We start from the raw sequence: 11,694 nt of genomic DNA on the forward strand, positions 1-11,694 counted from the left end.
AGGGGGCCTGTCAAGCTATGTTCCGTGCAGGGCTAGATGATGACATCCAGGATGAGCTGGCTACTCAGGACTTGCCACGGGACTTTGACGATCTCGTTAATATGGCGTTGCGGATCGAGGGTCGCCTCTGAGCCGGAGCCTATGCAGGTGGGGCGCCTTCGGCTCACTCTGCAACAGAAGCAGCAAAGACTCACCCAAGGGCTATGTCTGTATTGTGGCAAGTCCGGTCACTTCGCAGCAGGCTGTCCGTTAAAAGTCAAGGCTCACCAGTAAAGAGAGGGATCCTGGTGAGCGCTACCCCTTTATTGCATCCCCCCTCCTCTCGCACTCTCCTTCCTGTCTCAATTCAGTTTGGTGATATCTCTAACTCCTGTGCAGCACTGGTTGACTCGGGAGCTGAGGGCAACTTTATGGACCTCTCTCTAGCCACCCGTTGGGGGATTCCTGTCATTCCTCTTCCTGAACCTATTCCTGCCCGTTCATTGAATGGCACTTTGATCACCACTGTCTCCCATGCTACCCCTCCTGTCAATCTAATAGTCTCGGGCAATCACCGTGAGGTAACCACGCTGTACCTTCTTGAATCCCCGAGTGCTCCCATTGTCCTGGGGCACCCGTGGTTGGTGCAACATGGCCCTCACGTGGATTGGTCGAGCAACTCTGTCTTGTCTTGGAGTAAGTTTTGTCATGCGTCTTGTTTGGGTGCTGCCTCTTTTCCTGTATCTGCGTGTCCTGTCTTACAGGTGGAGGCTGCTGATTTGAAGGGGGTCCCGGTGGAGTACCACGACCTGTGCCAGGTGTTTTGTAAGTCCCGGGCCACCTCGTTACCTCCACAGCGTCCTTATGACTGTGCCATTGAGCTCCTCCCAGGCACTTCTCCGCCCAAGGGTCACTTGTTTTCCCTTTCAGGCCCTGAAAGAGAGGCCATGGACAAATACATTAATGAATCCCTCAAAGCCGGTCTCATCCGACCCTCTTCATCTCCTGCAGGTGCTGGCTTCTTCTTTGTCAAGAAGAAGGATGGCTCCTTGCGTCCTTGTATAGATTACCGAGGCCTGAATGACATCACTATTAAGAAGAGGTACCCCTTGCCTCTTATGTCGTCTGCCTTTGAGCTATTGCAGGGAGCCAAGGTCTTCACCAAGCTGGACCTTCGAAATGCCTACCACCTGATTCGTATACGTGAGGGGGATGAGTGGAAGACAGCTTTCAACACGCCCACGGGACACTTTGAGCACCGGGTCTTACCATTTGGTCTGACCAACGCCCCAGCTGTCTTCCAGGCCCTGGTTAACGACGTGTTGAGAGACATGGTGAATCAATTCGTCTTCGTGTATCTTGTTGATATCTTGATATTTTCCCCATCTCTGCAGGTACACACTCAGCATGTTCGCCAGGTGTTACAACGGCTGCTGGAGAACCAGCTCTATGTTAAGGCGGAGAAGTGCGTTTTCCATGCCCAGTCGGTTCCGTTCCTGGGGTTCGTTGTTTCTGCGGGGGAGATCAAAGCCGACCCCTGTAAGGTAAGGGCCGTTCCCGAGTGGCCAGCTCCTGACTCTCGTAAAGCTCTGCAGCGGTTCCTGGGGTTTGCCAACTTCTATCGGCGGTTCATCCGGAACTTTGGTCAGATTGCTGCACCTTTAACGGCACTCACCTCTCCCAAGGTACCGTTCAAGTGGAATACTGGGGCACAGGAGGCCTCTGATAAATTAAAGTCCCGTTTTATCTCTGCTCCTGTCTTGTCTATTCCAGACCCTGAACGTCAATTCATTGTTGAGGTGGATGCCTCAGATGTCGGTGTGGGCGCGGTCCTATCTCAGCGGTCACACGAGGATGGTAAGGTGCATCCCTGTGCCTTCTTCTCCCACCGCCTGAGTCCCCCAGAACGGAATTACGACATAGGTAATCGGGAGTTGTTGGCAGTCAGGCTGGCTTTGGGGGAGTGGCGTCACTGGTTGGAGGGCGCAGCTCAGCCCTTCCTGGTCTGGACGGATCATAAGAACCTCGAGTACATCCGTTCGGCCAGGAGGCTGAGCTCCCGACAGGCTCGCTGGGCCCTCTTCTTTGGTCGGTTCAATTTCACCCTGTCATACAGGCCCAGGTCCAAGAATATCAAGCCCGATGCACTCTCTCGTCTTTTCGAGGCTCCTGAGGGGAGGGAGTCTGCAGACACCATCTTGCCCAAGGGGGTGGTTGTGGCATCCCTCTCTTGGGACATCGAGAGACGAGTAGAGGAGGCTCTACTTAAGGGTCCTGTGCCGAAGGGGGGTCCAGCGGGTAACTCTACGAGTCTGTCATCAGGTTTCCATCCTCAGACCAACGGGCAGTCCGAGCGGGCAAACCAGGATTTGGAACGCACTCTTCGCTGCCTGGCATCCCACAATCCCAGCTCCTGGTGTCAACAGCTGTCCTGGGTAGAATACGCCCATAACTCCCTTCCAGCTTCTGCCACAGGTATGTCCCCATTCCAGTGTTCTGTTGGTTATCAACCTCCCTTGTTTCCCACACAGGAACCCGAAGCTGCGGCCCCGTCTGCTTTGGCTTTTGTCCGACGGTGTCGACGCACCTGGAAGAAAGCTAAGGCGGCCTTGGCCCAGGCTAGTAGGCGTACCAAAGCAGCGGCCGATCGTCACCGGACTCTTGCTCCCCGCTATGTGTGTGGTCAAAGGGTATGGCTTTCCACCAAGGACCTGCCTCTCAGGGTAGCCTCACGCAAGTTGGCACCCAGGTTCGTTGGCCCATACCGGATCACCAAGGTCCTGAGTCCGGCGGCGGTGCAGCTCAAGCTCCCTACCACGCTTGGTCGGGTACACCCTGTTTTCCATGTTTCCAGGGTTAAACCTGTGTTCCATTCCCATCTTGTTCCATCTGCCCCAAACCCCCCTCCCCCCCGTCTAGTGGATGGCTCCCCGGTCTATACGGTGAGGAAGTTGCTAGGGTCTATACGGTGAGGAAGTTGCTAGGGCTTTCAATACCTTGTGGACTGGGAGGGCTATGGCCCAGAGGAGAGGAGCTGGGTCCCGGCCCGGGACATCTTGGATCGGACACTGGTCGAGGACTTCTACCGGCGACGAGGTGAGCCCCTTCCTGCGGCGCCTGGTGGCGTCCGTCAGAGGGGGGGTACTGTCATGTCAGCTGTCTGATCACCCTGTTCTTCGGTGTGTGTTTTTGTTTATGTCGTCATTTCATGCGCACATGGTGTTTTGTTTTGGTTTTGATCGTTCGTCTTGCACCTATCTGTGGCGTTCCTCCCTCCCCCTCATTACTACAGTTTCCGCTTCTAATTGTTTGACTCCACTCACCTGCATTCAATTTCTGTTCATCTCTTCCTCTATTTATTCCTGTCTGTCACGCCAATCGGTGCCAGATCGTCGTTCGACTACAGCCCATGTGTAGCCATTCTGTCTAGTCCTGCTCTGTCGTGCCATTGTCTGCTGCTACTGGTTTTGTTTTGTTTTTCTATTTTTTCCCCTCCCTCATTTCCTAGACCGGACACCTGCATTCCTCAGAAGTGTTTTTGGTTTGCTCCGTGACGGGCTCTCTCGTGTTCTCCTCCCTCCTCCACTTCCTACACGGCCGCGCCGTCGGGCGCCCCCTGCCGGGTGTTTACGAAAGGACATTCAAGTCTCTTATTTTCCTGTTGGACATTTTTCCATTATTTCCCGGGCTGTTTTTGTTAGTTGGAGGGAGTTTTTCTTTTGGACTTTTTGAATAAATTCTCACACTATACCTGCATCTGTGTCCAGTTGTGTTCCTGACAGTATAGTCATATTTGTAATGCAATTTTCTTTTTTTTAAATATAAATTCAGTAGATACGTATAGTTATGTGAACATCTTATATCGAGAATGCAGACACACCATAAGCCTTTTATCATTATTAGGATCTTTGCTCTTCACAATCTGCTACAGAAATCTTCCAGAGACGCTTTCTTTTCAAAAACATCCTGCTGCACAGAGTCCAGCTTTAAAGATCACTGTTCAGTGCTGTGGGTTATTTCTCGCTCCGCTCTGTTTTGAATTACTGCTGTTTCTTATTTCTTTTCATTCTTTTCCAAACATCAAATCTTTCATCTTACTCTCCTCCGGTTTTGCTCTTTTATTCTGCTGATCCCTACAGGTCTCTCTCTGTGGTGGCCTTTGAGTGGTTTTCCAGCATTGAGTGGGAGTCTACACACAAACTCACACTCGAGCCAAATACAAAATAATTTTATGGCAGAAGGAGGGAAAAGTATGTTGAGGTGCCCACAGACTCAAGCTTCAGCTATGTAAAGACCACATGGGGTTGCGTGCTATGGTGATAGTGAAAGGGTCGCATTTCAGTATCACCTGCCACACGCTATTTGGTAGTATCATGTAGTATCATTAGACTTTATTTGTAAGCCATCCTGTGGACATGTTGGAAACAGCCATTCAGTGTTCTTGAAATAAAGCCTTTACATTTTACATCCAGTATCGTTTGGAAATACAAGTGCATCTCAATAAACTAGAATGCAATGGAAAAGTTCATTTCAGTAATTCAACTCAAATTGTTAAACTTGTGTATTAAATAAATTCAATGCACACAGACTGAAGTAGTTTAAATCTTTGGTTCTTTTAATTGTGATGATTTTGGCTCACATTTAACCAACCAATTCACTATCTAAACATATTAGAATATGGTGACATGCCAATCAGCTAATCAACTTAAAACACCTGCAAAGGTTTCCAGAGCCTTCAAAAAGGTCTCTCAGTTTGGTTCACTGGGCTACAAAATCATGGGGAAGACTGCTGATCTGACAATTGTCCAGAAGACAATCATTGACACCCTTCACAAGGAGGGTAAGATACAAACATTCATTGCCAAAGAAGCTGGCTGTTCACAGAGTGCTGTATCCAAGCATGTTGACAGAAAGTTGAGTGCAAAGAAAAAGTGCGGAAGAAAAAAATGCACAACCAACCGAGAGAACTGCAGCTTTATGAGAATTGTCAATCGTAATCGATTCAAGAATTTGAGTGAACTACACAAGGAATGGATTGAGGCTGAGGTCAAGGCATCAAGAGCCACCACACACAGACGTGTCAAGGAATTTGCTGAACCACAGACAACATCAGAGGCGTCTTACCTAGGCTACGGAGAAGAAGAACTGGGTGGTTGCCCAGTGGCCCAAAGTCCTCTTTTAAGTTCAGAGCAAGTTTTGTATTTCATTTGGAAACCAAGGTCTGGAGTAAGGGTGGAGAAGCTCATAGCCCAAGATGCTTGAAGTCCAATGTTAAGTTTTCACAGTCTGTGATGATTCGGGGTGCAATGTCATCTGCTGGCGTTGGTCCATTGTGTCTTTTGAGTCACTGCACCCGTTTACCAATAAATTTTGGAGCACTTCATGCTTTCTTCATGCTTTCTTCTTCAGACCTGTCATAGAAACCTGGGCTTCCACACCACCTCAATAGTGCCACAAACTGATCACCTCCATGCCACACTGAACTGAGACAGTAATTAAAGCAAAAGGAGCTCCTACCATGTATTGAGTACATGTAGAGTAAACGAACATACTTTCCAGAAGGCCAACAATTCACTAAACAATTTTTTTTTATTGTTCTTATGAAGTATTCTAATTTGTTGACATAGTGAATTGGTTCGTTTTTGTTAAATGTGAGCCAAAAATCATCACAATTAAAAGAACCAAAGACTTAAACTACTTCAGTCTATGTGCACTGAATTTATTTAATACATAAGTTTCACAATTTGAATTGATTTACTGAAATAAATGAACTTTTCCACAACATTCTAATTTATCGAGATGTACCTGTGTTGTTTTTCTAAAGCAGGAGGAAATGTATCAAACACAAAAACGCATATGAAAATATGCTTGTCTCTGAGATGAAGGAAGACTTCCTGCCTCCTCTGTCATTACTGTTCATACCAAATCACGTCCCAAAATGACACAGTTTAAAAATACATTTTTATGCTTTGCTCTTGACAGAAAGAGAACCCTCATTTGAACATACACAACACGTATGGTTTGAAACTGCATTTTTATGAACTAATCTAGCTGGTTTCCTGTCCTTTGCATTATAATCATGAGAGAGTTAAAAAAAAAGAGCTTAAATTGTTGGATGAACAGCATTGGCACAGCTCAGCTCTTTTTGTTTTCCGTGTCAGTTTTAATAGAACAAGGTGTGGAATTTTGGATCAGGTTCAAATATCCATCTGTTTAGTCATATCACTTTTGCATTAAAAAGCTGACTATTCAGCAAAAACATTTCATATTAATCAAAATGGTTGTGCTTTTTCAAGCGCAAGGTTGGGGGTTCGATCCCCAGGAACACATGCTAGGTAAAAATTGATAGCCTGAATGCACTGTAAGTCGCTTTGGATAAAAGTGTCTGCTAAATGCATAAATTTAATTTGATCTGTAGTGTACATACAGACAAGCTTACAAGCAAATATTCTAAACAAGTTTTACATGAATACAAACCTAATAAAGTAGATTACTGCAGATATCACTATTAATATACTCTGCTGCACAGTGTGGTGCTTCAGGACCCGAAAATGGGCCAAAAGTAATAGTAATAAATTACTATGTTGGATTTTAAGGACATTTTTGTTTATTTTTGTATATGATAAACAACTATGGGTCAAGCTCGAAAGTAAAATCTGGGTCCTGAAGCTGTATAGCTGCTGAAACTTAATGTGCTGCTTATCACATTTATCACTTATTACTCATTTTACACTCTCAGTCTCAGATTATTAATCATTTTATACTGCAGAAAGACAGTTCAGCATGACTCAGTAAGTCTGACAAATATGACTCATCTTCATGACACACGATCAAATGGCTGCGTTGGCCAGTGTGCGCTATGGAGAGGGCAGGTCATGTATCAAGAACTCATCACATGATCCTACACATACACATGGCCTTGTAATGCATTAGAGGTGGATACATAGACTGCGTGCATATGAATCCGATGGATTTGACATGGGGTGGGGATGCTGGTATAGGGGGAGGATAAAGGGAAAACGGGGGGTTGGGATGGGAAGCAGTCAGCAGTGTCTCTGTCAATATTTGTTAGAACAAGGAGTGGAATTATAGATCATGATCAAGAAACTATAATATATGTATATATATATATATATATATATATATATATATATATATATATATATATAAAAAAACATTTCCCTATTATGACAGACAGGATCCCACATGGACATGTTACATTGCTTAAATGCAATAACTTCAGACTGCATGACTGCCCTTTGTTGAGAGCAATTGAAGGAGCAGACACAACAGTCAACTCAATGCGGTGACACATAAATTGCTTAAGAAAACAAGCACTCACTTTGACCTGTTTTCAGCTTGGAGCCCTTAAAAATACCCAGATGCAATGAGGCAAGACACACTTGACCAAAACCTCTTAAAAGTACAGTACGTGAGAAAGTTACTGTACAGAACACATGTGCATGGATTGGTCTTGTACTGCAATTAACCGAAATTAACTGAAAATCAAGGTTTGCCGTAACATTAATAAATTACATCTAACAATATATTCAAATAGAAAAAATATATATATAGCCTATCCATATGATATATTTAATGAGCTCCACTAAGTTCAATGTCGTAACGTGGCGCCCTCCCCAGAGAGAAGCCCTCCCCAGCATAATATCACTAACGTTAAAGTTATTAGAGTTGGAGACATTGAACTTAATGGAACTCATAAAATATATCATATGGATAGGCTAGGCTATATATATATATAGCCTATCCATATGATATATATATATATATATATATATATATATATATATATATATATATATATATATATATATACACACGTTTCCATAAAGAAGCTAATTGTTCACTTTATAGACGTAGCTGTTGTGATTAGTAATTAATTGGTTATTCTTCATTAGTTGGCCATAGTTCCAAAGTAGTTCTCAATGACGATATTCTTCTTTAGTAATTATCAAATAACTAATAAGGAACTACCTATGTCCTAAATGAGCTATTACTTACTGCTTAGTTAATCTTGCTTCTATATTAGTTAATAGTATTAAGTTAAGTGTTAATGTAGTACTACCTATTACTTCCTGCGTAGTTACTTATTAACAACGGACCATTATTTTAAAGTGTTACCGAAAATAGTTATTATAAATAACAGTCATTGTAATAACATTGCAAAATATTATTGTTTTTACTGTATTTTGATCAAATACGCCCAATGGAAATCGAACTGACCCCAAACATATAGGCATATACATGTGTTTTGTGTTTACAATTAGTCTAATATGCACACACACAAACACACACACACAAATATATATAGTTTTGATGGTTTCTTGTGTCGTCTGTCACAAATGCACAGACGTCAGTTAAGACAACTGCGAAAAGTTATTGTTTTAAAAATAATCTCAGAATGAATGAACACAGAATGAATGCTGATGCGTGTGCTCCGCGGTTGACCTCTCTTTCTGCACGGCTGCTCTCATTGAGAGTGAACGCTACTCACGGCAGTTCTCCTCATCGCTGTTGTCAGAGCAGTCATCATCATCATCGCATCTCCATATGGTGGGAATACATCTCTTATTGTTGCACTGAAACTGTCCATCCTCGCACTCCGTGTCAGCGCCAGTTTCAGCACCTGTGAACGACGGCGAAGAGAATTACAGTCACCCACGACAGATAACACACATCTGTCCTGCACACATCACAATATATCTACTACTGCACGATAACACATGACTGACCCGAGCGAATCCAAACACACAACGCGGCACAGCTATTACTACACGCGGAATCAAGCCATGACAAAGAAAACGAAGGAAACCCTCACAAATCTTTATCTTTCGCTCAGTGCTGTTTCAGACGAACATGTTTCTGTTCGGATGGTGATGCTCATTAAACAATGCAAATGCTGCCAAATAATCCTCCTTTAAAATTTTACTCGTGTTCTAAACTACCTTTTTAAACAAGTGCTTTGTGTGGGCAGAAATGTGGAAACAAGACTGCAATGTGCCCGTGGCATCAAGAGTGTTTAGTCTCGCGCACCCACGAAATTACCAACACAGCATCATTCACTCATACTGAAAAAAAGCTCCGGATGATTTCATTTCAAGAAAAGAATTATGACAAACCTTTTGCCGAGTATAATTCCGACAGTAAAAAATGCAAAAATATTAATTTCCCAATTTCTGTCCACATTTCCGAAACGGGTCCGAGTGTTGATCCACAAACAAAAGCGCGTCCGGATGGCGTCGCTCCTTCACTGAATCTCCAATAGATCACTGGCAATATTTGAACCAGTGACGACATCAAACGTAAGCGAGTATGAATAATAACTGCACTGAAGGATAGTGTGCGATCAAACAAATGAGGCATGATGAAGTCAAAACAATGCAATAATTATGGTATTATTATTATTTATTATTATATGGTATTTTAGCATTTAAAAAAAATTCCCATTATTAACAAGGCATAATTATACATACATACACACACACACACACACACACACATAAAAAAATGTGTACATTTTATTGTATTATTTATTTGATATATGCTGAAGTGATTTACAGTACAGATCTTTTTAATCTCTGTATTTATTTTAAGTAGTTTTCCCTGCGAATTTCCACATACATTGAAAACAGATATTGGGTGTATGGATAATTTAGCCTAAAAATCTAATGAAACCCAGCACCGCCCTTCCGAGATGTTCCCACACGTTTCTTTAAAAACGTATCACCCTGAAGCAATATAAGAAGGCAGAAAAGAAGGCATGAGATGATCAGTTTTGAAATGGCATTAATTAGAATCCTTATTAAGAAAATGGGGTTAGGTGACCTTGTAAAAGAGTTACAGTAATATACTGCATCTGTGGCACTGGGCCAGCATGAACTTTTCTGTCAGTCAAAACTAGGTCAGAACTATCCTGACAGGATAATCAGTCATTTCAATAGCAGTAAGATGGGACTGAAGCCCCTCCCATGACTGCTTAACTGTGCACGGCCAATGACAACAAGGTATTCAAAGGGAAGAATTTACAGCGGCAAAGACCCTATTGTCATGAACATGGCATATACCCAGATTATGTAAACCAGTGGCAGGTGGCTACCAATACACATTCAGGGATCCAGTGAATTGCCACTGAAAGAAAATGTTTGTGTGTGTGTGTTTGAGCAGATGCTTTAAAGGAATATTTCACCCCAAAATTAACATTATCTGAAAATGTACTCACCCTCAGGCCGTCCAAGATGTAGATTAATTTGTTTCTTCATTGGAACAGATTTGGAGAAATGTAGCATTACATCACTTTTATCAACAGGTCTTCTCCAGTGAATGGGTGCCGTCAGTCCAAACAGCTGATAAAATCACCACAAGTAATCCACACCACTGCATTCCATCAATGAACATCTTGTGAAAAGAAAAGCTAAAGTGTTTGTAAGAAATAAATCCAACATTACAGTAAAAACATAATATTTTGTCATTTTTTAATCCATTTTTCAATTAATTTATTCCTGTAACGCAAAGCTGATTTTTCAGCATCATTACAGTCTTCAGTGTCACATAATCTTCAGAAATAATTCAAATACGCTGATTGGAAATTCAAGAAATATTATCAATGTTAAAATAGATTTTGCTGCGTATTTATGCTGCTTTTATACCCACTTATATTTTTTAAATGGTGATAAGGTACCATTCAAAGCTTTGGAGTATGATCATAGAAAATTAATACTTTTATTAATCAAGGACCCATTAGATTGATTAAAAGCAACATTAAAGACATTTCATATATATATATATAGTAGTGGGTACGAAAGTATTCAGTCCCCCTTACATTTTTCACTCTTTGTTATATTGCAGCCATTTGCTCAAATCATTCTAGTTAATTTTTTTCCTCATGAATGTACACACAGCACCCCATATTGACAGAAAAACACAGAATTGTTGACATTTTTGCACATTTATTAAAAAAGAAAAACTGAAATATCACATGGTCCTAAGTATTCGGACCCTTTGCTCAGTATTTAGTAGAAGCACAATTTTGATCTAATACAGCCATGAGTCTTTTTGTGAAAGATGCAACAAGTTTTTCACATCTGGATTTGGGGATCCTCTGCCATCCCTCCTTGCAGATCCTCTCCAGTTCTGTCAGGTTGGATGGTAAACATTGGTGGACAGCCATTTTCAGGTCTCTCCAGAGATGCTCAATTGGGTTTAAGTCAGGGCTCTGTCTGGGCCAATCAAGAACAGTCACAGAGTTGTTGTGAAGCCACTCCTTCTTTATTTTAGCTGTGTGCTTAGGGTCATTGTCTTGTTGGAAGGTGAACCTTCGGCCTAAGGTCTTGAGCACTCTGGAGAAGGTTTTCGTCCAGGATATCCCTGTACTTGGCCACATTCATCTTTCAATTGCAACCAGTCGTCCTGTCCTTATTTATTTATTTACAGGTATTAGAAAAAGTTACAAAATATTATGTATACTGTATACATCCACAGATGCACCATCTTTTCCTGGAGAATGCATAATTAAAGAGGCAGTCCCAGGGCACATTTATCCAGCAGAGATGTTTGCAACGCCTCTTCCCCTGTTCCAACATTACCCGGACAGATACATGTTCCCGGCCGTGCTGGTGACCCTGAGACCACCTGCACCAGGAGCCTTCAGGGAACACGTCGGATTTGTTCCCTTTCCACCAGGAGCACTGTCCCATCCAT

The 11,694-nt window shown here is 42.7% G+C and overlaps 1 protein-coding gene across 2 annotated transcripts in view; it reads right to left on the reverse strand.

Annotated features, from left to right (window-relative positions):
* Positions 1 to 9,233, reverse strand: part of LOC128025481 (low-density lipoprotein receptor-related protein 8-like) — an 81,534-nt gene extending 72,301 nt beyond the window's left edge. For both annotated transcript variants that reach the window (XM_052611895.1, XM_052611884.1), the window contains exons 1-2: positions 9,117 to 9,233; positions 8,492 to 8,623 (exon numbers count right to left, since the gene is read on the reverse strand). In XM_052611895.1, the coding sequence (XP_052467855.1) occupies positions 8,492 to 8,623; positions 9,117 to 9,183 (199 nt within the window). In that variant the 5' untranslated portion in view covers positions 9,184 to 9,233. The remainder of the gene's footprint in view (positions 1 to 8,491; positions 8,624 to 9,116) is intronic.
* Positions 9,234 to 11,694: the final 2,461 nt, after the last annotated feature.

The sequence above is a fragment of the Carassius gibelio genome, chromosome A2, assembly GCF_023724105.1.
Source record: "Carassius gibelio isolate Cgi1373 ecotype wild population from Czech Republic chromosome A2, carGib1.2-hapl.c, whole genome shotgun sequence".
Taxonomy (NCBI): domain Eukaryota; kingdom Metazoa; phylum Chordata; class Actinopteri; order Cypriniformes; family Cyprinidae; genus Carassius; species Carassius gibelio.